Raw genomic sequence first — 27,238 nt, 5'->3', positions numbered from 1 at the left:
GAAGCTTTTTTCCCTTCTTATGTTTGTTTCAGCACAGTAGACATGTTTAGTGACATGTGAAGTGCTTTCTTCCACCCATGACAGCTCTGAAGTTGGCTTGTACTCTTCATGTGGAATTTTTCCTCTCATCTAGTGCTTATGGCCCAAAAGCATAAACAAGTGTCTGTAGAGGAAAAATTGGTGAATGTACATTTGTAGTTTGTGTTAAGGGAGTTAAACTTTAATGTTGAATCATGGATCATCAACTAGTTGAGGTTTTTACTGTAAGTTACATGGACAATAAAACTTCTGAATGGTCTGGAATGCCATGAAATAGCATTTAGTAAAATATGTGTGTTTTTGGACCTTCTGACCTTGTGAGGATAACATGTTATCACTACATCTCAGCTGAAGCTGTTGCATCTTTATATTTGTATTCTGGAGAATGCAGAATCTGTTAACTTCTTGGTAAATGCGCACGCCTTATTCCTCAAAACACTAGCTATGTCCTCAGTTTTTGATAAATATGCATTTTTGGTAGGTATTAATACAGCTGTTTGCCAGCTTGTAGGAAGGCAAGACTTTAGTCTGTGAAAGCAAGTTTGTTCAATTGTTTGTGTTTCATTGCAATGCCTCTTGCGATAACTGTACATGGTTATGTGTCTATTTCTTTAAGAATCTGCTTATGTATGAGAGTTGTTATATATGGTTGAAATCATTTGAATATAGTTCTCGGTGGTCATATTTAACACAGTAGCTATCCAATGTTCTCCTAATCCTGAAGGGACTGTTATTGTTCAGCATCAAGACTAAACATGACTATGAAGGATGGGATAGTGTTTCTGAGTTGTTAACATTTTTCTGGGATCTGTTTGTTTCTTTATGTGCTCTCTTGTGTGGGGCTTGCCTTCATCCTCAGTCTTTTGAGGTTCTCGGGGAGTAAAGGAGGGAGGCTGGCTTTGGATATCAGTGAAAGGATCTGGAGGACACAGCTCTGCGTTAGGAAAATGGGATGTTGTTCTGTGTTAATACTTGTGCAGCTATTAGCTAGCAACTGCTCGTGCTGCAGAATGGCGTAGACTCTGGTGGGTCGTTCCCACTGGCTGGCTTACTTGGCAAGAGCCAAAACCATTCAATAGAGCCCTGTTTTCTTCAGGCAGCCCAGTTCTCTTGGGATATTGGACTGTGGTTCATGTCATGCACATTCTTCAGGATTCAAATGTGTACTTGGAAAGGCTCTTGAGAATGATAACTAGAATAGTAGGCATTTCTTAGTGTTTACCATCATCACTTCTGTAAGGCTGGTGGTTGTTGGAGGTATTGAGAGATACCAGCAATGTCAATGAAAACATGGGTGTAGGGAGTTAAAGAGGAGAAAACAAGTCCTCTTATGTTGGTTTGAGATGGGGGTGGAACACAACACTATCTTGGAAATGAGGCTGCATGAGATGAATGAAGCCATATACCTCTACTAAAAGCTGTCAGTTTTCTTCAGAATTTTCAATAAATTTTATTAATGTACTACAAAATCTACAAACTAGTCAAAAGAAGACAGGCCCTTTTGTCTGTCTTCATAACTATACCTTCTCTAATTATGCTTCCCATCAGTTTTTAAAAATAATAGGCCGTTAGATATAAGCAGGGCCAAATCTTTGATAGGTGGATGACACAACCTGACTTTCTGTGATGGTTTCCTCAGGAGCTGATTAAAGTAGTAGCTGTAGAGCTCAGTCCTTTGAGCAGAAGTATCTTGCCCTCGAGATAAGCAGACAACTTCAGCAGGCAAACAGCATAGTGTTCCCTATCCTAAAATACAATAAGAGTGCTTTAACATTTATGGAAATGGACAGATTGCTCACCTTCCTTAATTGGGGCATAGAAAACTTTAGTTGTGCCTTTCACTTCTGGGCTAATGACACTTTTGTTAGTCCATCAGAAATGAGGAGTTTGAGACTCCTCAAGTTATTTAGTTTAAGGACTTTATTATGAAAGTATGTAGATACTTGATGCCTTATACCTTTACAGAATTGAGTTTAGATTACTGTATGTTGTAAATCTGCTCCTACATGGGAGTGTTTCCATCCATGCATGAATGTGTTGTATAAGCTTAATTTTCTTGGTTGTTGACTATTGAAATGATTAATGTTCTTCAAGTTTCTTTAAGGGGGGGGGAAGATAACATGGAGACTCTTTTGAGATTTGGTTTTTTATTTGCTTCAGAAAGTTGCTTTGAAAGGGTAAGAACTTGTTGGAAAATTAGTTTTAACTGTCTTAAAGTTTACTGTTTGGAATTATTGCTGGATTATAAAGTTCATAATACAGCTGCACAAGCAGTTGTGCCAACACTCAGGGCCAGGGCACAGATGAGTGAGCTGGTGGAGGAGAGCAGTGATTACCTGAGCTGACACAGTTACTGAAATAAATTCTTATGAAACTCTTGTGGGAATTAGCACACAATGGGAACGCCAGGGCTGTAGTGCAGGTAAGGCAATGCTTGAGTTTAAGAAAAAGGATGAGTGGACATGTGTGCACATGGTCTGTTTTTCTTCAAATGAACATTTTCATGGAGATAGAAAGAAGAGGGGATGACCTTTTGTGGGCTGAGCCTCCTCCTCTTTAGGACCTCTGTCAGTGGCTTTGTTCCTGTCTGCAGGGTCCACTGCTCAATTCTGACACTGTGTGTGTGTGGGAAACTTGGCGAGAAGATCAAGCCTGTCATCAGTAGGAATACATGTAAATAAAAAAATAACTAATGGCTACAGTACTTACGTCTAAATATTGTTGGATGTAGACAATGTATTAGAAGATACTCTTTACTAATAAACTTGTGAAAGAAAAATCTAACTGGAATCATGTATATTGGATTGACTTGCAAAACTTATTTTATACTTTAGTTATAGTGTTTTGCTGCATAACTATACTTATTGGAGACAAATGTGACTTACAAAATTTTTCTTTTGGAGGCTTTTTTCAAGGGGAGGCACTAACTGCTTTACAAGTTAATTAAAAATACATAAAATGTCTCAGCTGAAGCATCCATTACAATGTAAGAAAGTGCCATTAACTCTACTGGCAATCCTATGTCATAGACTTTTGGCCTACTTTTAAGCAGACAGGAATGCTGTCAGGTGAAGCTTGAGTATGCGGTCAGGGGTGTAAAGATTTAGATAACCCTCACATCCTTTTTTTGTTTGTTTACAGCTGTTTAATAATACTGCATGCTATACTCCAGTGTTTGACATCTTTAAAAGTGTAATAACTAACTGGTCATGCATGTTGTGTTCTGAAAGAATCTTGATTGTAATACATGTTCTGAGTTATTCTACTACATGTTCTTTCAGTATTGAAGTTTTTACTTGGGCTATCAAATTGTTAAATATTTGAATTGCATGCAGTTAAGCTAATATTTTCATTCTTGTCTTTGTTTTGATTGGAAGTCTTAATGTTCTTCATAGAGCAGGACCCCAATTTTATGTGCTTGTTCTTGGCTGTGCTGATCTAAACTTTTGGAGGGGGGAAAGAGTTGACAAGGCTTTTAGTTCTGCATCTCTTTGGAGTCTTGTAGTTGAGTTTCCTTACTTTAAGGACTGATTAAAAAAAATGCCTTTCTGAGGGGACAATCTCCCAGAAACAGGAGTGTTTAAGAGAACTGAATGATGAGGAGGGGTGCTGTATTGGCTCTTCCTCTCTACCATTTCTGAAACATCTACCTGAATTTCTACCTGTGAAAACTCTACACAAGGTCATCTGCTTGTGTGTGAGCTGCATCCTGCTGTAGTAAAGACAATTTGGAGTTGGTGCTGGTTTGGCTTAATAAGCAGGTAATCAGCAGTTCTAGCTGTTGATTCATGGTTCATCCCACAAGAAGCATGGAAATACCAGAGAAAGGAGGAAGACGTGACTGGTATTGAAAACTTGGTGTCTCTTGCGGAGTTTTTCCACAAGTAAGTCAATCTTGTGTATGAAGGAGAAAGGCTTAAACTAATACTAAATGTTTGGCAGTTTCTAAGATCATAAATGGAAAACTCATCAATAAAACCTTTGAGCACTTGGCTGTATATAGAGTTATTTTTAAATTGATATTCTCAGTCATGGATGTTTTTGTTGCCTAATGTACTAGAGATGGTAGGGCTTTCTTTTTCTTATAAGGCAGATTCTGCTTCTATGACTGGAGTTGGCTGCAGTTAGCAGTAAAAACACATTAAGTATATTTGAACATACTGGGGGGGGGGGGAGGAATGGCATCTCTAAGCCTTGTAGCTCGATTTGACTGGTTCTGTCAAGTATTAGGTTGTCTGAAGTGCTGAAACATCTGATTACAGTGATAACTTGCAGATGATGTGCTTATCTCTTTTCTTTACCGTATTGATTTATGGTATGTTACCAAATTTGCTGACTCCTTGACTATGATCTGTATGTGAAGACCATGTAAATAAAGATTAAACAAGACTGAAGTAAATGCCTCTGGAGCTTGCAACTCTGTTATCAGCCTTGCCGAAGGGTGTGTTTGCAGCTAGCTTGCAGCTGCAGTTCAGGAATGGGTCCGTATTAGTTGTGCTCCCTTAGCAGCCTCTGTGAGTGGTGTGGACTCAGCCTGTGCTCTTGGCTGGGCTGTTTTGAGCTGAGCCCTGCAGGTCTCCACAGTCTAGTTCGGACAGGCCTGGGCCAAAAACTGGCCTGTTGTGTGTCAGAGACAAATGGGGCTTGTCAGGAGGCGTTAATACAGGAACTAATAACTTTCCATTTTTAGCAGTAAGGATTGCTGTAAACTCCTTCCCTGCTTTTGTTGGCTTCCAGTTTTGAAGGTTAAAATGCTTTATGAATGGAACTCTGAAAATATAATTATCTGAATCTCCAGCATAATGTCAAGTACTTGATGGCTGCTTGCTCAGACATGAAGGAACTGTCACCTGCAAAGGTGAAGGTTAACAGCATGGGAGATGCTTTCCGTGAGGGCCTAGTTTCCTGCAGGAAATAAAAACTGCTTTTGACACATCAGTATTTCCCATTTTGGTTACACTTCTCTGACCATGCTTTTTTAATATCAAAATCCTTGGAAGGAGAGAAAAGTACATATGACAAATACTAATCACTTTGCTTAATGCATTTCTAGAAGATGCTCAGATACCAGGTGATGAAAGTGGCTTGAGAGATGTAAGTGAACAGGAGAGCTGGTATTACATGGGCATGCTGAAGTTCTGTTACCAAGTACATTTTCTCTTTTACTGCTTTTTTTGCATGGAAGGGCTACAGATATTTCAACAGGTGATAATGTTTGAAATGTGAACAGTCTTTATGTGCCAGTTGATGGACTTCAGTTTATGCATTACTGGGAGAGACAAATGAAGTTAGTGGAGCTGAGGTGTTGAAACCACATTTGTTGATGTTAAGGCTCAAGCTACACATCATGTGAAGTTTTCTGAGTGCATAAATAGTCTATGTAAAGGTGGTATGCCAAACTTATGTATGAGAATGTTGGTTTGCATACGCCTTTGGCTTACCTCTTTGCCTACTGCTCAGCTCTGATAATCTCTTGGAAAGAAGTGTTGCAAGAAGTTTGTTTAAATGCTGTCTTTACATAGCAAAATTAAACTTGACCAATCATTGAGTCTGGAAGAGTCTGTTGTGATGCTTAGATGTTTAAAAGATAAAAGATACTGTTTGTGGGTTGTCCAGAAAAGTATGACAAATATTTCACATGTCTGTCTCTAGATAAGAAAATACTGCTTCTCTTTTAAAGAACAGTGAATTTATATGAAGTGGAAAAACCTATAATAATCTTACAGGGTAAAGTAGCAATTAGGGAAAGGAAAAGAAGTTAAAAGCTTTTTTCTTAACTAAACTTTTGTGTGATTGTTAAACAGCAATGTGACTTACAGAATGCCAGCCGCTGTTACTTGTAGAGGCCTGTAAGTGGTTTTTCGTCCAGAGTTACCAGAGTGTGACAGGACTTCTGGTGAGCTGTGGTGCACCATTCCAGAAGATCTGCATTTAAAAAGTTGTTGTTAACCATAATAGGATGTCGCATCATACCTAGCTGCAATTAAATGCCAGGTATAGGAAAACCACTTTTAAAGCATATATTTGATCAAAAATACAGAAAGAAATAATCTGTAAATGTCAAAGTGAATGGGAGAGACTCTTAAAAGATTCTTTAACTCTGCATGTGATTACTGTGAAAGGTATAGTAACCTGGTAGTTCTTTGCTGCTTTTACCCTCTTTCTGACTTTGTTTTTAAAGAGGCAGTACTTAAATAGCTTCTCCTTCAGAGTTGTCCTGGCTGTCAGAATTTGGCATGGTTGGTGTCTTAAACTGTTTTTGGTCTTGTGGAATGTTCTTGTAGGACTCGCCCTACCTAACTGAAAAACATTCCTCTAATAGCCAGCTGAAAATGGTCCCTCAAGTGCTCCCAGCAGGAATGAGGGGCTTCTAAAAGTTTTGCCAAAAGCTAACAAGGAAAAACCCCTCCATAGATCTCTGTGGTAGGTTCTTTTTAAATTTTGCTAGTGTGTTGTGACGCAGGAGTGGTCAGGAATGAGCCTTCAGATGCTGATGAATCCACAAGCAGGTAGCCTGTATTTGTGCCATAAACAAGTCTGGGAAAAGTTTGCTTGCAGTGCCTGATTTCCCAAGTAACTCCTCAGTCATGTCAGATGATGATCAAATATTTGTGCAAAAAAAAATAATCAAGGTAGATACTGGAAGGTGATCCTTTGTGTTCATTCTTTCCTTTCAAGTAGTTTCAGATTCAGACATGCTGCAAGTATTTTAACCTTGACTTTGCTGGCTCTGCTGTAGTCAGCCACTGTTACAGTGAAAGGCTTATTCTCCTGTCTCTGGGTATTTTATTAATGATGTTCATAACTGAGCTTTTTGGTAGGCCACTGTCTGTGTTTGATTGCTTAACTCTCTGCAGTGGGACAGATTTTCAGAGACTTCTGTGGATGGTGCATCCTGGCTTCTGCAGGACCGTGACATAATGCAGAGGCCATGTATACCTGCTGTCCTCCTAAACTCTGGTGTTGCTTGTCTAATGAGTGGATAGAGATTCTGGGTGGCAGAATTTTGGAGACTAGTAAATTTACTACTACATGTAGTAAACACTTAATAACAAAGCTGAGCTGCTTCACTTAAGTGATCTGTTTTAAGCCTTCATTGAATCAGACTGCATGACTTAATAAAATAATCTGTACACAAGTGTATGGCTCTATGTGTAACAGTCCCCTAGATAGATTTATGTCCTCAACTGGTCAGTAGGATTTATCCTTCCTGAGCACTCTTAAAATGCAAAATGCCTTCGGTAAGGCTCTGATCTTCTCCCAGAAGTCAAGAATATATTAATTGGGAAGTCAGTCTATGGGCTGACAGGAAAAGAAAGTGGCCTCTGGTTATAGAACTGTTATTAATAAGTACTTTCATGTTCACAACTAATCTTAAGTTAGTCTTCAAGCGTGAATGAGCTCTAAATAAGTAGCAAATTCTTTCTTCTGGTTCTTTCAATATGTATGTTGCAGTCATGAGTCTTCACTTGTGCTTGAAAAGACTTGCTAGTCTACCTAATTTCATATGTGCAATGTGCTTGCTTTATTCAAGCAAGAAAATTATTTGTTTAGTTAACACTTAAGTTGGCTTAGTGACTAGCTTTACATTAAAGCATGAGAACATAGTGTTATTTTGATGCTTCACTTTGCAATTTGGCTCACCTGAGGGGTTGCTATCCTGGTAAGGGGAGGAGGCTAAAACAGAGAAGTGTTTTGTGCAACTGGTACAATCTGTGTTTCTTGATTTCTTCATTCTGCCCCTTTACTCTGGTCTTCTCTGTGCTGTACCCTCTATCTAGGTTGCATGCCTCTGCTGTATTCCAAAAGCACTGAACAGCATGGTTATTACCACCAAATCGTAAAATAGATGTAGAATGACCAATGCTGCCAGGAATGTGGCATTCACTTAGAGAAAGAATGACAAAAAAGTAGTTGTGTACTTGAATCTCTTTTGCAGTAATGGTGCTCAGCTTCTGCTGCATGTTTGATGTGTAGCAGAGGTCATGTTAAGAGTAAGAAAAGCTCCTTGATACGAGGATTCCTGTCTCAAGAAAGCATTTGTACCAGAGATCCTACATGATGAGGAATAAAACTGCCCAACCTTGTTAGCATTCTTTACTTCCTTACTTAAATGACTGAAAATTCATGGGAGACTGAGATAAAGAGTGGGAATGCTGTGATATAGTCTAGTAAACCTTATGTTCTTGTCTCACTGATTTAATTAAACTCCATGTTGTGGTGTTTTGTGATTGAATGTACTGAAATAATCAAGTCTTGTAACTGCATTATCTGTCCTTGTAGCAGAAGTTCATTATTTAACCTTTTCAAAAGGAAGTTTTTGTCTTAAAGACTAGATGGAAATGGAATATTGGCTTTTAAATGCTGCCAGTGAAAGTGTTCTGCCACATCACTTCTATTCGAATGTGGAGCCCAACCTGCTGTTCTTATGTGTCGAATTTCAAATGATAAGATACCTTACAAAATTGACCTTATAGTTAAGATCGTGGCTGTTAAGTGTAACACTGTTTCAGATTAATCTGTGTATGTGCTTACTGGTGATACTTTGAAATGTGACGGTACTGTTATTCTGCAATTTGATAATAGATGTTTTTAATATTGTAATCCAGTAACTAGAATTTTATGTCCCCTTGGAGCACAAAGAGTAAGGCTGAAACCTCACTGATGTTGGAAAATGCATTTTTATTGAGGCTGAGGTTACACAACACTTCAGGAATTTCAGATTCACAAAACAATATGGGGTATTCAATACACAAGATCACTTCTGGTTTTATGTGTACAGTAAATTAAATTTTTGCTTGTCCTGATACAAGAAATTGAATAGAGGAAGGGTGAAAGAGTAACTTCTTTACTGTTTTTTTTCCATTATGGAAGTAGATGGAGCTGATAGACCTAGAGTTGCTGAAAACTTAAGGTTTTATGTAGAGTTTTCCCTTAAAGGTGATTAGGGAATCTCACCCTGCTTTTGTGAAAGAACTGAAAGAAAAATCTCTCTCTATCAGAGCTCAAAGGAGGAAGTGGGAAAAGGTGATTTTACGTTACTGACTTTTAAACAACAGAAGGTAAGCAGACTGCATCTCTGGGAATGAGGCTTTTGTTTTTATATATGCGTGTACTTTGCACTGATTGCAGAAGTTGAAGCACAGCCATTCCTTTTCATTGTCCATACACTTGCTTTTAGCTGAATTCTTGCATAGTGTTTTAAGTAATGACTTGCTGGTTGTGTACCCGGAACTTGAATTGTTGTTATTGTATAGGAGGGGCTAGAGGAAAGTGGCTCTGTAGCTCTGTTCTCTTTACCTTAACTTTGGATATTTGGACAAAGATTGAAGGTATTTATTATTCCATAAAGGTGATACATGACTGTATGGGCTATCTTGGAAAATGAGTTTGTGTGCTAGTGTCATCTGAAAGCTCCTGTATATTTTGTGTTACTCTGGTCACCATTATTGCTAAGGATATAGTAGTGTTTCTGAAACTACAAGAAAAAGTTCAGCTTTTTAAAGGTGGTCTTGGGAAAGTTGAAATAGCTTTTCTTTTTTTCCCCTTGCATTCCTTTGTCTGAAGCTGTGCTTCCACAGACCTCATTCTAGTGAGTGGCAGAGGGAAGACAAGTCAACTTTGGGAGGTTCCTGCATGTGGGGAAGATGAAGGAAGAAGGTACGTGTAGGTTGTGGAAGGTGTGTAGTACTCTTTACCTAGGACTGGGTTCCTTGCTCCTTGTAGATGTGTGACCCTGCAATGATTCTCTTGGTGCATCTGAGCAAAGAATCTGGGATTGAAAGAAAATCAGTATCACTCCTATCTTCAAAAGAGCAAGAAGGAAGATCCAGGGAGCTACAAGCCAGTCAACTTTATCTTGATACCTGGGAAAGTGATGGAGTAAATCTTGGGAACTGTATTTTCAAACCTATTGAGGACTAGAAAGTGTTTGGATGTAGGTAATGTGGATTTACAAAGGGGAGATCATGCCTGACCCACCTGATAGCATTCTGTGGTCAAAAGACTGGCTTGATGGAGGAGGCAAGAGTAGTGGTTGCTGTTTGTCTAGATTTTAGCAGGGCTTTTCACACTGTTTCCAATAACATCTTCATGGACAAAGTGGTGAAGTACAGGGTGAAGAAATCCACAATGAGAGGTGGATTGAGAACTAAACTACTGGGCCCAAGAGGTTGTGTTCAGCAACAAAAAGTCCACCTGGAGGCCAGTCAGTAATAGTGTACTCAAGGAAAGGTAGACAGTGGGACCAATGCACTTTATCTTCATTAATGACCTGGGCATTGGGACAGAGTGCATCCTCAGCAAGCTTGCAGATGACACAAAAGCGGGAGGAGTGGTTGATGCGCTGTAGGCACTCCTGGCCCACAGGAACTCAATGAAGTTCAACTAAAGGGAATGCCAAGTCTTGCACCTGGGAAGAATGACCCCATGCACAAGTACAGGCTAGGGGCAGCTTTCCCTTTCAGCTTAGTGATCCTTCCCTGCAACTCGGCCCTGGTGAAGCATATCTGGAGTGCTGGGTCCAGTGCTGGGCTCCCCAGTACAAGAGTTGGCCCTACTGGAGTAGGCCCAGCGTAGGGCCATGAACATGATTAAAGGACTGGAGCATCCGTCATACGAGGAGAGGCTGGGTGAGCTGGGACTGCTGAGCCTGGAGTAGAGAAGGCTCAGGGGGATCTTCTCCATATAGAATCATTTAGGTTGGAAAAGATACTTAAGATTGAGTCCAACCATTAACACTACCAAGTCCACCACTAAACCATGTCCTTAAGTGCCATGTCTGGCACTTAAGAGCTGGACTTTCCTCAGTGGTGCCCTGTGTGACAGAACAAGAGGCAGTGGGCACAAACTGAAACACATGAAACTTGACCTGAGTGTAAGAAAACACTTTTCATCGTGAGGGTGGTTGAGCACTGGAACAGGTTACCCACAGAGGCAGTGGAGTCTTAATTTGTAGAGACAGCAAAAACCTGACTGTGTGTGGCCCTAAGCAACCTGCTGTCATTGAGCCTGCTCTGAGCACGGGGTTGGATGGGACAATCTCCAGAGGTCCCTCCCAACCTCTGCTGTTCTGTGGTAGCTACCTGACCTGGCTGTGCCAGAGGGATGTACACAGAATTGACTTTACATGGAAAAATCAGACCAGGCTTCCTCAGGGGGGTATGGTCACATCATTGGCTTAAGCACTTTTTCACCCTTCCCTCTCACTCCTTTTTGTCAGCACTAGCTCTTAAAATACATGTTGCATGTTGGTTTTGGATGCTTCCCACACCATCCCCCTACCCCCCAGTTGAGTCTGGTGCACAAGTTTAAAGGAAGAGGCAGGAATGAGAGAGGGTGGGAGTGCTCTGTTTGATGGCAGTGCAGTTTTAGCTTGGCATCAGTCAACACAGAAAAACATCTAGAGTTCAGTCCCTAGTTGGCCGGATGCTTTGGGGAAGAGGTGGCTGGTAGCTGTGGAGCGTGTGGGGAGGGAAGAGGCGGGTTGCAGAACACTGGAAGAGAGGAAGAGGTGATCATTGCAAGAGGAACGTATAGTATTTAGCTGGGTATAAGGGGAAAAACTATTGTGCTCTCAGAAATGCTACAAATACTGCATTAAAGACTTCCAGTGTCTGGCAGAGAGATTTGTTATCTCATGTGGGTGTGTTCCTCTTGGCGATCTGAACTGATGTAAAGGTGGAGGTAGTGCAGGGGAAGACTGAGGGTTGAATTCTCCTGTTGGTAGCTGGGTATCTTTAATACTTTGAGAACTTGTTCTCATTCATGATTGTTTACCCATAATTTCCAAAAGGACACTTGGATGCACTGAGTGACTTGCACTGAGACTTACATTAACTGTGGTGATTAAATGGATGTGCTGGTAAGTTCATGCACTTGCTGTTGTGGCACAGTATAGCTTGATTTGCCTGTATTCACTATGTAGCTGGAAGTCCTCAGAGTAGGAGTGTGGGCAATGTTCTGTGGAAACTTTAGGAAAAAGCAGCCTTCTACTCTTAACCTTCTATAATACAGAATAATGAAATGGAGTAAGTGCACAGGGAAACTTGATCTCTTTTTCTCGTGGATGGGTAAACAGTAGATGACTATTTCCACCCACTGCCCCTTTTTTAAGCCTTATGCCATGCATGATTTGGTGACTTCTGTGCATAAGTCAACATGATGAGGTTGATTCTCACAAGTGCAAATTGATTGAAAGGAATAATTTTAGTATAGATTTCTGCTTCCTGCTGTTTTCTGCTTTCACAGGGCTGGCAAGGACAAAACAAAGGATTCTTCCTATGTGGGGGGTGTTTCTGACAGGAGACTTCCAAACTTAATACCCAGGAGGTGCGTGTTGCTGAAGCCAGTTGTTTTTCATTTGCATCTATTAACATGCCAAGCAAAAGCTAGCTAGCTTTGTCCTGGGGAGTAATGAAAGCAGGGGCTTTGGGGTGTGCTTGGAGGGGATCCTTTTGTTCTTGTGAGGTGTGGGTTTATTTTGTAGTCATTGTTGAAAGTGAAGGACCAATTTAGGCAACTGTTGTCATTCTGAACTCTTCGTTGAGCCTGTGATGTTTCTGTGGAAACTTACCTGGACAGTGTTTCAAACACTAGTGTGCTCTGTGCACACATTTTCCATGCAGGCAGATGCTTTTAACCAGGACAAAAGGAGTACAGTTAAGTCTTCAAGTTTTAACAAAAAGATTGCAATGCAGGAGTTGATGACTAAATGATAACCAGTTATCTGCAAATTACTATGTACTGCTCTATACTCTCATGTATGGGGGAGAGAGGGAGCTACTAGGATGAGGCTGTTGGCTTTCCATAAACTGTGGTGACTTTTGTCTCTTCTTTTTTTTTTTTATTATTTCTCCACTTGTTTTAGTGCCTAAAGGAAATCTAGGACATGTGAAATAGAGGCACTGGAGCCTGAAGTTTCTCCTCGTCTCTGGATTTTAAAATTTATGAACATTTTGTTCACTAAGCATTTCTGCAGCACACCCCTAATTCTGGAGTTTTTTCATTATTAAGATTGAGATACAATATTGGCATTGGAAAAATGCCTCAGATTAGTCTATGAATGATGAGAGGATGCCCCTGGGACCTCACCTGGCTAGAAATTAATCTCTTTTTCTCAGGTGTGTTCCCTTCATCAGTTGTACCTGACACCCTCCCACCTTGACTCTGCATATGTCCTTTTCCTGTGAGGTTTTTGAAGAGTTGGAGTTGACAGGTAGGGTGCCCATGTGTGAGAATTTCAGACTTGCACTACACAATGACTTAACACCTTGAAATGATTAATTTAAACAGCTCTGAACTGAAACAATATGCCAGTCATTCAGGTTGCTCTTTACTCTTAGCATATTCTGCATTTTGACTCCTAATGCACACTAACCCTTTAATGTATTCTTAATGAAGCAGATGACTTAATTTGGTTTTTTTTTTCTCCCTTCACTTTTCTCTATTGAAAGTGTAGCTACCAAGGGGAAAATACCTCAGAGATGCGGAAGCATATATAAGTGCTTTGGTGTGTCCTATTGTTTTGGTTATGTTACATTCTGTCTTGCTAGAGGAAATGATTCAAAATCAGGGTAATAAAAATTTGAAGTCAGAAATGGGGTGAATGTTTTCAAATGACAGCTAAATTGTTCCCATGGCTTACTAAGATTTTGTCAATCCTCTGGTATGAGGAGGTCTTAAACCAAAATATTTTTAGAGATAGTCTGGCTCAATAGCAGATTACTGAGCTCAGTGTTGGAGTATCTGTGTGAAACTAGTCATGAGGCCAGATGGGATGCTTACAGTAACTCTGGACTTTGAGCTGCGCTCATGTTCACAGATCACTGTCCAATAATGGCTTCTTCACTGCTAAAATTTCAGAGGAATGTCTGCAAGTGCTGCAAATCATCTCTTCAAGTGTGCTGGGATTCCTAAACTGTCTGGCTTAACTGGGCATTAACTCTCTTGAAAAATAAGTCTCTCTCAAATCTTATACACATTGGTTTTGTTTCTTTTCTCTAGAGTTGAAACTCAGGGCCTTTTCATTCCTTCTGGCAAACAATTATCAAATACTTACAACAGTATTTCATGCTTGGTAACCAGAGTTTGTTTCCTTTGTTCCTGAATAGCAAAAAAATTTAATGACTACTTGAATTAACATTTTGATGTAGATTCAAAGGTGTTCCTACTATTCTAATCACCATTGTCCTTTTTGCTTATCAATGCTTCATATAGCATATCTGAGCTTGGAGTGAGGTGGTGGCAAGTGGATGTGGGTGAGAGATTCTGAGATTGCTGAAACTTCCTGATGCCTTCAAGCAACCACTGATGCCTCAAACGTTTTCAAAAGGAGTCTCCAACTTTGGAGAATTAATTAGCCCTCCAAGGCAAATCTTGTGTGGTATAACCAAAAGGACACCTGATGAAAGAGCATGTTGTTGTTTTAATTTCCTAAAGTTAATCACATAATAGGAAGAACTCAATCAAGCTTGTGCCTGGCTGCTTAGCAAGGAAATCTGCTGTTGAATGATGAGCAGCTTCTGAGGGATTAGTATGTTCATAGAGCATAAAAATATCAGTGATGATTTGTCCTGCAGTCTCTGCCAAGACACACCTAGCAGGAATCCTTGAAGCTGTTGAAAGTAGATAGGCTAAATGTGGTATGAGCACTTCAGAGTCTGGAAGAACTGTTGTCCATCTTACTACTTCAATATCTTGCAGGAGCTGCAGAAATGAAGTGGTCTGGGGGTTAGTTGCATACTAGTTCAGTTTGGATTTCCTGCTAATTTGCTGGCCTGGAGGGGTATGGTATGCATTATTAAACTGAGTTCTTGTTTAATGTTGTTGTGGTGACCTAAGAAATAAGTAAGGGAAGGAAATGAGCATGGGTTTTGTAAAAGATGAGGGAGAAGGTAAAGGAGTGGGGCAAGGAAGCAAATGCCAAGCAAGAACAGGGGACCACATGTCTGAAGTGACAAAAATTCTTTGTGAATGTACTGGCTTTGGAGCAGCTGCTCCTATCCTCACCAAAAAGAGTGCCGATGCATGCCAGAAACTGCAAGTTTAAAGTTCCCAGTGCAAAGCTGCAGAGACTGGAACCAATTTAAGAACTGTGGCTCTAATTATGGCTCCATTTATTTTATGCTTTTGATGTTCCAAAAACATTTTGGCTTGATTGTTGGCCCACTTATTACTACTGTAACCACGATTACTGGGCAGATAAACTGTGTACTCTGAGCCTTAGTTATTGCCTGCGCCATGGTGGTACCTGACTGATGCTGGATAGGAAGTATAAAAACTTACTAGTACAAATGATGCACAATCTGACAGGAGGGTAGGGAAGGAAAAAATCTTCATAGTGGTAGTGGACTGTGTGTGGGGTGTCTCATCAATGAGGGTACAAATCATCAGTGGTGCTACTGCCTGAGAAGGGGCCAGCCGTTAAATCACTCGCTGTTGTCCAGCAGCACTTATTTTTCGTTGGTTCTACTTCCCCGTAATTTGCAGCATGGGGAGTTAGAGTGAGGTGTAGAAGGTGAAAAGTAAGTATTTATCTTGGAACATGCATTCAAGGTCAGATAGTATGAGCAGTGGGAAGCAGGGCCTTTCCACTTTTATTAAATATCCTTGGCAAGATATTGGGGAATTGGCTTGCTCTTGACTTTGTGTTGAGGAAAATTAAAGTAAATGCTTTATCTGTTATTTCAGTCTGTCTGGTTAAAACATACAGGGATAACTGAGTCCAGGCTTTACAGGTGGGCAAACATAGGTTTCAAGTAGGCTTTCAGCTTAGTCTACTGTGGAGTTGTATAGAGGCGATAGATGAGCCGAACTCTGTGATTTACTTGGCATAGATTTTTTTTTTGTTCGTTTGTTTGAAGCTTGTACAAATCGGTAACATCCTGGAAACTATTGCTGATTACATTTGCAGGCTACACTTACTGGTTTCCAAGGTATATGCATTTGGGGGCAGGGAGTAAAAATAATTACCTTGGGAATAACTCTTTAATAAGTTGGGGCAGGGGGAAGAATGTGTCAGTGTTGAAGCATTTAGTTATAAACCATGCTTCCATAATGTGGCTGTACCAGGTGATTTCTCTGATAGAGAGACTCTAAATCCTGGTTACATTATTGGCATATTGCATGACTGTAGTGGCTTAGTTTTGTGTTTGTGAAGCACAAATTATGATGCTTGCCTCACTGGGACAGCCTGTAGATTAATATTTTGTTAGGTCTCCTCACTGACACTTAATGGTATGACAGACAGTCTTTCCAGTTTTGTTCCTGTTCTGGTAGGTGCAGCTTTACTAGCATCCTCCACTAACTTGCCTTGTCAATTCCAAAATCGACTGACAAAACTTGCAACTTGTTCTTGAGACATTTGTTTGAATGGAGCATCTAAAATAGTTATAATGAAGATTATTTTAAAAACCCACAAAACTAATGTGTATAGCAAACCTGAGGCTTCTGAAATCGGCACATTCTGACTGAAGAAATACCTTTATGGACAGATCATCAGCTTGCTTTTGAAGATAATTACCAGAGTAACTTCAGTTATTTTCAAGTGAGTTTTTGTGTGTTCTTCTGAGTGAGAGGTCTTTTCCATAGCATCATGAAGATTTCAGTTGGGGGCCTGCTCCGTCCTGGATGTTAGAAAAAGGATGTTTCTGTAGGGAAGAGTGAATGGGGTAGTTTGCCCTGTCTAGTTTTCTATGGCTTTGAAAAAATGTTTAGCTGCAGGACAGGGAAACTAAGTTTCTTGTCAGTGCTGTGGTTTCTTTCTGGGATTGTTGTTTGTGTGTTTTTAAGTGATTTTAAAAAGTAATTGCATGAGTAAGGACTTGCCTGGATTGTGATACAGTAGGTGACCAATAGTAGCCATAAGAAAAGTACTCTCATTACATCCATTTTGGATAAACACTTTTGCTCAGGGGTAAAAACGGATTTAAAATAAAATTGTTTGGATCCCCATGCACTGAGGAATATCTCTGGGGATGGAGGTGGGGAGGGAAGAAGGTACATGAAAGCTGTTGTTCAGATGGAACTCAAAGTAGTAGTACCCCAGGCTGCCAGCAAAAACTGTTCAGCCTTTAAAAAAAAAAAAAAAAGCAAAACTGACTTGAGTGGAAAATCCTTACTGATTGTTTTTTCTCTCTTGCAGCTGATTGCAATGCTGTTCTTAAAGCTCTACAGCCCATTTTTCAGGAGCAGGGAATGACAGAAACAGTTCATAACTGGGAAGACCATGGTTATTTAGCAACCTACGTCAAAAAAAATGGCAGGTGAGTGGATTTTTCTTTCCTTCCTGTAGATGATGTCCCCTCTGTCCTCCCTTAACAGATATTTATTTCTCCCTGTATTGGATCTCCTTCTGGGGTGCTGGAAGGGCAAACTATTCTTTTACCAGCCTTGTGTATGAAGTGACTAAAATAAAGCAGAATACTATTGATAATCTTGTCTATGTCATCTTGCAGTTTGGGTATCAGAACAGTTGAATTGGTCAGTCTGGGCTGTATTGATGCAGTAACATTGTATGATGTCTTGGTCTCAGGGCCAGTCCTTCTAGATGCAGGACAGCTCAAGTCAGTTAAATGTATTTGTAAGTTTTCTGACAGTTGAATGTGTCTAAAGATGTTCAAGTCTAACCTTAGCATGTGAATAATGAAAACTTTCTGTCCCTGTCTTGTTGTATGTGCTTTTAAACACTTTATTATACACTTCAAATTCTCAAGCAGCCACTGAAATAATTAACAGCATGGCAAAGGTGGTTGGTGTCATTAGTGACACTCACATAAGCAGAATCTGCTGGGGTAAACTGGTAAGCAAAACCACATTCACTTTATTTCCTGAAGCTGCTTTACAGTGTCAGGGTTAGTTAATTACAGTATACATTTATCTGGCCTTTTAGTAACTACCATAATTTTATTGCACTTCATCTGTTTCCAGTTATTCAATTATTTGTTCTTGACATCCATTGTGGCAGTCACTGCTTTTGTTCTTTTTGAAATCTCTACTTACTTTGGTGTTCTCCAGGATTGGAGTTAAGCTAAACAAGCTTTAATTTGTTGGCTGTCTTCTCCTCCTGGGTGTCCTGTTAAGTAGCTCATTTGGCCATACTCCTAACATATGAGAATTGCCTAAGGATTTTAAGTTCTCTCTGTAATGAGGGAGAGAGAGAGAACTGATACCTCTGGAAGGAAAATCAGATCCTAGGCGAGTGTGTTGCTTGCTGGAATTTGTGTCTCTATGTTTACTGTGTGTGAATGTATTTGTATTTACAGCTCTATATGTATTTTATGTATAAAGTAGTGTAGACCAACTATACTGGTAAACTTGGGGCCTAACTTAAGGTAACAAGTAAGCTGGCATGAGTCTAGTCCTATGTTTATATCTTTCTTAATCATGCTCCATGCAGTTCTTAGTATGTTTCAGTTAGCTTTTCAAAAGTGACACTAGCTTTTTCTGATCCAAACTATTTGCTTTTTATACTTGATGTGCCTAGAAAAACCTGTTACTTGTCTCTTGTTTTTGTACAGTCTGTCTTATTCTGTCTTTAGTTACATGTGCTTTTATATTCTTCCTGAATAATTTGATCAAGATTCCTGTTCTGGATAACCTTTTGTTTCTGAGGTCAGTGAAAAGATAGCCAAGTTAGTAATTTACTACTCCGGTGCTATCCTTCCTCTGTATTGGGTTAAGCTTGTATTTAGTTCTCCTAAAAAGATAATATCAAGGATACACAAACTCTGAACAATTAAAAGGCAAAATATCTAAAAGTAAAAAGGACTTAGAAAATTTGAAGGTTGGCTTTCTTTGATTACGTGGCCTCATTTTGCTTTCCTGTGTTTCCTTGAGTTTGAAAGTGACATGAGATGTGAATTCTCGAACTGGCTTTCCCCTTTGCAGTCTCATCTGATCGTTCCCCTTAAGGAGGCAGCCTCTTCTAAAGGAGCAGTTTCCAGAGTTAAGTTACCTGTCTCTTGACATGTTGCAGGAACTTTCTAGAAAAGAGTCTTCTGTTGTATAACTTTTCTGGGAGATAGCTGAACTGGTGTCAGGAAGCATCTCTGAGTAAGGTCCTTATAAAACTCTAAGATTTTTTTTAAGTATCTAACCTGCTTTCTCTCATTACACTGTCAACTGAAAATAGTTGTTGCTGCAAATTCCAGTCTTCCTCAAGGGCTAGAGTATAACACTAATGAATGTTTGAAGGGGAAAAAGAGGATGTAAACTTGACATGTTTGTGTAGGAGAGGTGGGGAGGAATTAATAGGAAAGACAAACCTATGCACTGGTATACAGTACACTCGTGGTAACAGAAGAAAGTTGGTCAAGTTGCCAGTTTTCATGGCAAAGCAGAGCCCCTGTAGGGATATCCTTGTTGCTCTGAGTATAGGCTTGGGAATTCAATATATTGGAGAACTATAAATGAATAAGAACTGTCCTCAAGTAGATAGCATGGTGGGGGGGAAGTAGGGAGAACAGGATGCTATTTCCTGAAAGCGATGTGTAATAGATGAGCTTCAGGAATTGCTGAGCATTCATACTGATTTCTAAATGGGTTCTTTCCTCTGTGTTTTACTGTTGCTGATCTTGTGCTTTCCAGCAGTACGACACTCTGAATCATCCAGCTTTTCACTATGCTGCTAAATACAACTTCAGCTTTTACCCCAGAGGATAGTTCACAGTATTCTTACTGCTGTGAGAAGATGAAGATGGGGAGGTGGCCCTAGTGGCCTTCCTGCAGGGAAAGAAGGGAGGGTCTGTTATGTTGGGTCTTGGTTCTACATACCATTTGCCACTGTTTACTGTGGTAAGTAAAAGAGCTGGGGGGAAAGGACAATCACTCGGACATCTATACTGTTGCAGACTGCCAGCTTGCTTCCTGGGTTTCTTCTTTAGGGCTACACCAACAGTTTGTCAGCTGGCAGGGTCTTGGATTGGTTTGTTCCACAGTCCTCTCTCAAAAGGCAGTGTTGGTGAGGCTGCACAGTTTGGGCTGCTTCTGCTCTCATGCAGTTTTATCAAGTAGCCTTACTTTTCTCACATACAACCCTCATGCCAGGCTCCAGGGCGTGCAATGCATATGGTCAGCTTGATATAAAATACTTCCCTGGTGACTGCAGCAGAGCCCTCGTGTCACTTCACATGCTTTGATATGGCAGTTGGTGGGTTGAGGGAGACACTTCACTGTCTTGGGGCCGCTAGAATACCACGTGGGCCACAGGGAGACCTGGGGCTAATTGGTGTAAGCATGGACGTGGCCTGCTGGTTCTCAGGGGGTGTTCAGCTCCTTGAGCCCTCCAGGCTGAATGCAGCAAGTTTAGTTAAGTATTGGTTCTCATCTGTTTAATAGCATCATATGCTAGATATCTCTTTGACTAGCATTGTTCATCTTTGCAACTCACACTGAGAAATATGATGGAGAATACTGAGTTTCAGGAAAAAATGTGGACTTAAAGGTGCTCTAAATACTGAGGCATCCAAGAAAGACATGAATGGGCTTTCTACTACTGCAGGACCATTTTTGCCTTTCCTGATTTGCATAGGCTGATTGACTTGCTCTATCACTCTCCATTTGATGTGGTGTTTTTAGCAGTCAGGTGTAGAAGTCTCCCCTTCTCCCTGTAAACATGCAGGTGCTGCAACCCTGCTTTCCTTGTTCCCCCATGTGTACTGTGCTTCACTGTCTGCCTCACTAATCCAGCTGTGAATGGGCTCCCCAACAGAAATGCGGTTAACTGTCAAAAAGTTGTAGTTGAGCTTGGTTTTAATATCCAATTACTGTTGTTGGCTTCATGTTAAATTGTGTACAAGTGTTGTCAGTTCCAAATTACATTTGCTAATGAAGTCTCTTAATCCTTATGAAGTTCTCAAAGTTCTAATATAATACAGGTCTGGAAATGGTCGAGCTTCTACAAGAAGCTATCTGGGAGAGCATCCTAAACATAATAAGGAATTGCAGTTTGATACAGCCTCAAAACTGAAGAATGAAGAACAAAGAGTGCATGGAAGAGCTGAATATTAAAAGGAGATTGGTTGCTTTGCAAGTGGCTATTTTTTTCTGGTGCAGTGTTAAATGTAAATTAATAAAGATTGATTATTGCTTTCTCTTGGTATATTCATTGCCATACTGGATTTATCTTTCCTGGAAACTACTCACTTTAGCTAGACCACTTAATGTCTGTAGTGGCGTTAGTTAAAGTCCTTTTCTGTGCTTTGCCAACCCCATTAAACTGATTTGGGGAACAGTGGCACACGCAGGACTTTCTGTGAGTTTTGGAACCTCAGGAGTTTTGTTTTCTTGAGTTTCCAGATCATTTAAAGAAACTGCGTATACTTTTTTTTAAGGCAGCCTTAAACAGCACACTTCTGTTAATGTCAGTTGATGTAGTTTCAGTTAACAAATAAGGGTGTGAACACTTAAAAACCAATAGACTGGACAGCTAAAAAAACCCCAAACCTGCAGAACAGAAACAAACATTTCATGAGTGGTAAGAATGAACTGATGAACATGCAGAGGATTTGGTACTAACTAAATAGGCTTTATTTTAATACTAGCAATTTTATGTCTGCATCTTATTTTGGAGACCTAAACTATCATAAGACTTTTTCTAATTAGCATAAAAATATCTGACACAACTAGGAAGAAATTAGCCAGGGCATGCAGACTTTTCCTCTTCCTTCCCTGCAAAACTGTGTACTTCTGGAAATGAAGTAGCTTGTAGTAAAAAGCAGAAAAAAAAATTGTGATAGAGGGTAGGTATGTCACGAGCAGTTTTGTGTAAGGATGGCTGGGTGTTAGTGGGTGCAGAAGTTCCCCAGGATGAAAGATGTGTGAGTTGGTGCTGTATGTGAGTAGGGGCTTTGTGAGTATGCACATACAAACAGTTTTAAGCAGGCAAAGGTTGCTGAGGCATTGCAGGACAAAGATGTGCAGCTGATTTAACAAGCTGGGTACTAATCCTAGGGAAAAATCGTTGGAGATGAGATAGTAATATGTTGCTTAACAGTGACTACACTCCAAGTCTGCAGAGATAACCCCCATAGCCTGCAGGGTGCCCCGTGCTACAGATTCTTGAATTGTAGGCACGGCTGTTGACAAAACTTTGACAAAGATACTGTGTGAACAGCCCCGTGGAGGGCTGTGGTTGTTAAACGAATTGGAGCTGATTGGGGGATTAAGCCATGCTTTCCCGTTGTCATTACCAAAGCAACAGATCCCTTTGTTCTCCTTTGTCTGAAGCTAAGCAAGCAAAAGTCACATGTGGCAACTCTACCTGGTCGACTTACTTTGTGATTTACTCTGACAAAAGACCTAATTGAGGGAAGTTCAGCTGAAAACATTTACTAATGGGGTTGTCAACACAGGGCTCTAGAGCTGGGCAGGAAATGGCTCACTTGAGCCACTCAAGTCCCTGTCCGTAGTGGTGGGGATGGATATACTTCTCTCTGCTTTGCCAGCCCCCTTGCCCAAACGCTGGCTGGAGAACAGTAGTACATGCAGGAGAGGAGCTCTGTCTTTGAGTTTTGGGGCCCCAGCAGTCTTGTTTTCCTGAGCTGTGTGTTTTCACATCAATTCCAGAATGTTTTCAGGGTCACCTTAGGCAGCATACTTTAACTGAAGTGTCACTTACTCTAGCTTAGACTGGACAGTTAAAAAAAAAAAAGTTAGGAATGTGAAGTCTTATCTTATTTAATGTATATGGTACTTTGTACAGAGTCATAGGGCCCAGTATGTCTTAACAGATTAAAAAAGAAGTTATTAAATAAATCTAGGGTAAGGAGAAAATCATTAAAGCTAATATTTGGAAATTGTTGAGTATTTTCTCAACTAATACTATATTTTTATAGCATCACTGCTTGTGAGCAAGTACTCTTCTGTTACATACTATGTACAGCTACCAGGGTTTTTCTTTGTCCTTTGTGCATCCATGTTCCCTCTTTTGTCATGTTGTAGTCAATCAAATTCAGCATTATACAAGTACATATGGAAGATCGGTCTGACCTAAGCACTTAGCTATGATGAGTGCTCTAAAGATAATGGAAGGCCGAGACATATATAGAGCTGATAAGGGGGATTCATACTGGCATGTCTAATCAAGAATTACTGACCTTGGGAGTAAAGCACATCCTGGAGAAATAGGTAAGCTAATTAAGATGGTTTTGGGCAATCCGAAACTGCTAGCAGAAGTGTGATAAGGAGCACCCTTATGTGAACTATCGTTATAATACTAAAAATCACACCCCTTGAGCTGGAGACCCCAGCCCAAGCAGAGACCCCTCACCTTTGAGCATGTGCAGAATATTAAAGTAGTACTGTAGCTTTAAGACTGAGGCAAGAAAATGGAGACCAATAGAAAACAGCTTTGCATAATTACTTATGCATATGTATAACTAGACTGTATAAATACTGTACATGTATGAATGAGCGGTGTGCCAGCTTTGTGGAGCTACCACCTAGCACCCGGTCTTGTGCAAAACTTGAAATAAACAGGTATCTCTGCTCTGTGTGTGTATTGGGTGTTGCACACTGGGTAACGAACTCCGTTTGTGAGACAACAGTGTTCCACCTGAAAGTTCTTTAAAAACTCACAAAACCTGAAACTTAGAGTCACTGTTTCTACAGTAGAAGACTGTCTTTTAGAAAAACTTTGACCTCCTCTATGCACACATCCTTTTTTAGCTTCTGTTCTGTGTCTGAATTCTTGTTTAGAGAAGTGTAATCCTACTGGCATTTGACTTCACTGTTCACAACAGTGCAAGATTTACCCAGTTGAAGTTGGTTTGTATGTCACTGAGATGATGATGATGAATATGTTAACACCATGAAGGGAGGGGTGAGTGTTTTTACTTTTTTCTTTTCTGTGTTAGTCTTTTGCTAACCACTCTATATGCTAGTCAGCGTATTTTAAAGGAGCGGGACGAACATTCTTCAGGTCTTTGTTTCAGGCTAAAATGTTGTAGTTTATTCATGGAGTTACCCAGAGTGCAAAAATGGCCTGAAGAATTGGAAGCAGTTGCTAGGAATCAGTAACAGTTTAGAACTGTGGTAGCTTTCATCATTGGTTTGATTTTCTTATTTTGTAAAAAGAGAACAGGAATAATGCTATAGTGAAAAACTGTGGTTGCTTAATTCCTTAAGGTCCATTAAGTACTCTGTAATTAAGATGAAGAGCACTTTAAAAAAAGAGATAGTATGCTTTATTGAAAAAAATTGTCATGACATTGTTTTTATTTTGAGATTTCCTAGTATAAGCATGTTTTCATTTCCACCTTCATGATGAGTAATTTGACACATGATGCTTTTATTGCCAAGCTATTTTTCAAATACTTGAATTATTCTATAGTGACTCAAAGTTAGTCTGTCAGCAGACTGAAAAAAGCTTTGATGGGTGAAGAAGGGTTTGTAGGTACCCGTCTGTCTATCCAGTTTTATTCTCTGGGCATGGGGGGGGGGGGAAGTCCTTTTTCAAATACGTGAGATTGCAATGTTTTTTACTCCTCAGTACAAGTAACTAAGGTAGGATACACATTTTGGCTTAGAATGTATTGCTCTCCCTGCTTCTGGTTCTTTTTTAAGTGAAGAGGACGCTCATCCAAAACCTTTCTCAGTTTGAAACGGTTACTTTTTGATTTGTGCAATTGGGATTTACTTCTTAACATCTGATGTTCCCTGTTGTTCAGGTGGCAAGATGCAGCACCCAAGATAAGATGCTGCACTCAGGAGAATTGTTTCTGTAGTTGAGACTGGTTTTCATGCAAGCACAAAAAGCTTGAGTACTGCCCTAGAAGAGGTGGCAGGTATGCAGGTGCAGCAACAAGTGGCACCTTGTTACAGGTGCTGCTTTTCACACCTGTAACCACACCTGTAACCTTTTCACACCTGCTTTTCACAGCCCCCTGCATGTGAAAACCAGGGGGCTGCTTTTCACATGCAGATATTGTTGCTTAATGGAAAGGAGACGATCCCTCCTCACTGAGCTTTTTTCTCACTGCTTTTATGAAAGTGCATGCGATCACACACACCAAAGGTGTGGCAGGTGTTTTATTTTGATAACGGGAATTAAATTTTTCAGTAAGACAACATGCAGGAGGGGAAACTTTTGAATAAAACTTAATTTTTCACCCCTCATTTGGATTGTAAAGTAATCTTTGCTATATTTTCATAGGTAGAAAATGGAAACTGTATTATCATGGTTCTTAAAAACCCTTCTCCAAATATTAAAAGAGCTGCTGCTGCTGAAAACGTGCATTCACATGTGTTCTGCCAAGCAGACAAGTGTAAAGTAACAAAAGCCAGCATAGCCTTTGCTCTCTGCTGATAGAAGCTAGTAGGTCTTTTGTGGGTTCAGCCTTGGCCTGCTGCTGTTGTCTTATGCTACTAGACTGGTTGCTTTTCTGAATGTACACTTGTACTGTTTGTTCTGTGTTTAAATCTTTACAGGCATTTTATCTTGTTTTGGGTGTCCATTTCTAACCAGGTGACTTTTAACCAAGGTATAACCAACCTGGATCTGTATTGTTTTCGTCGAGAATTTTGAATTTCATTCAAGGTTATTTACCAGAAATTAACTGAGACTATCAGCCAGACACTCAGAACTTGAATTTTTGACCCCCTGCACTGCTCCAGCCTGGTGCCTGCCTTTCATCTCTCTCCCCCCCAGCCCTAGGTGTCAGGACCCTGCTATTCTGGTAGAGGTAACAATTTGATGAAATGAATGATGGTTCCGCAGCGTTACTGTCTCTGTATTCTAACGCTATCATATCGCTTATGGTAAGTCTGAAGTTGTGTGGTTGTGCTTTTCAGAGCAATCCTCCTCTCTGCCTCTCCTTGCCTCCCACTCAAAGAAAGACCCCAAAGCAAAGGCAGTAACATTCCCTACTGAGGAAGTATTTCATGCAGTCACAGGGGAATTGAAGGCAATGTCAGCTGTCAAATCTTATGACAACTATGTGATTCTTGTAGGAAAGGAATTTAAAAGAGAACTCAAGTCATGGGACAATTGATCCGTTGCTTATTTGTGTCAATAGCAACCCCTGGAATATGGGAATAAAGGGATAAAAAGTTTTTCTAACTGTGCAAATGTTTCTGGCACTGTGCCGGATTTCGGTGAACTTAACTCAGTGCTGTCTCATGAAACGCAAATACTCATTTCTCTCTGTAGTGCCTCAGCTCTGAGGGCCTGGAGCAGGTCTATGGACTTCACCAGAAATGTCCCTTTTCACTGTGAATGGTTGTGTCCAAAACCTCCTGGAGTGACCAGTGCTTCTATCTAGCGAGCTCTGCTCTATTGTCTTTCTCTCCTTTAAAAAAAAAAAGATATTATCTCCCAGAGTCTTGTGATAAAGCTGTTTGTTCTTACACTTATGCCCGAATATTTTTTGTTCTCATGTTAGGCATGTTACAACATAAACCCCTGCTGACATGAAGATAATGTAAACAGAATCCTAGTAGGGTTTTCTCCAGAGCTGTCCTTTGCAGTAGCTGTTCCCTCTATGCTGAGTACCAAGAGACTCTAGGAGAAGCACACAACTAATTTTGAGTCTCTTTGGTTTAAAGGGTTGTCAGGTCACAAAGAGAAATGTTTAAAAACTCGGAAGCCACATAGAGACCTGGGGGTGGTGGTGGTGGTGGTGTGCGTGTGTCCTGCCCTCTCTCTTTTTTTATTGTTTAACGGTCCTACTTGTGTCTTAAGTTCATGTTCCCATCAGTACTACTAAGCTGTAAGATGATGTGGTCACTATACAAAGCATGAAGTGGCCCACGTATGAAAAGTACTGAACTGTGTCAGGTCACCAGTGAGTGGGGCACAGCACCCTAAAACATACAGGTAAAGTGTTTACCTGCCAAGGTTGAGAACAGCTTCTTCTGCTGTGCTTTGGTTTTGGCAGGAGTACAGTAGAATGAGTTTGCTGGTTCTCCCTGAACAGTTTCTTATATAGCTGGTATGAGAGAAGCAAAAAGCTGCCTTAGAAATGTCTTGAATACTGAAAACACTCTTGCTCTTCTCATTGGCTGATAAACCTGGTGTCTTAAGTGGTAGCCCTCTGGTAGTTAAAAAAAAGAAGAAAAAAGCATCTTTGTTTACCCCTTGACTATTTTCTGTTCATCCTTTCATCGGGGTAAAATAGTGTGGTTTATTTTATGCAAGAGTAATTTCCTGGTGCGGGGGGGGGGGGGGGGGGAATGATGCATATTTTAAAGCTATTCTGTG

The 27,238-nt window shown here is 40.3% G+C and overlaps 1 protein-coding gene across 3 annotated transcripts in view; it reads left to right on the top strand.

Annotated features, from left to right (window-relative positions):
- Window positions 1-27,238, top strand: part of SMS (spermine synthase) — a 55,789-nt gene that overhangs the window by 2,020 nt on the left and 26,531 nt on the right. For all 3 annotated transcript variants that reach the window (XR_012778411.1, XR_012778410.1, XM_075521230.1), the window contains exon 2: window positions 17,183-17,303. Coding sequence is in view for 1 of the 3 variants with exons in the window: in XM_075521230.1 (XP_075377345.1) it covers window positions 17,183-17,303 (121 nt within the window). In the remaining 2 variants the exon portion in view is untranslated. The remainder of the gene's footprint in view (window positions 1-17,182; window positions 17,304-27,238) is intronic.

Source organism: Mycteria americana, chromosome 1, assembly GCF_035582795.1.
Source record: "Mycteria americana isolate JAX WOST 10 ecotype Jacksonville Zoo and Gardens chromosome 1, USCA_MyAme_1.0, whole genome shotgun sequence".
In the NCBI taxonomy this organism is placed as follows: Eukaryota; Metazoa; Chordata; class Aves; order Ciconiiformes; family Ciconiidae; genus Mycteria; species Mycteria americana.
The sequence above is the reverse complement of the archived record's forward strand: the minus strand, read 5'-3'. Positions and strand labels throughout refer to the sequence as shown.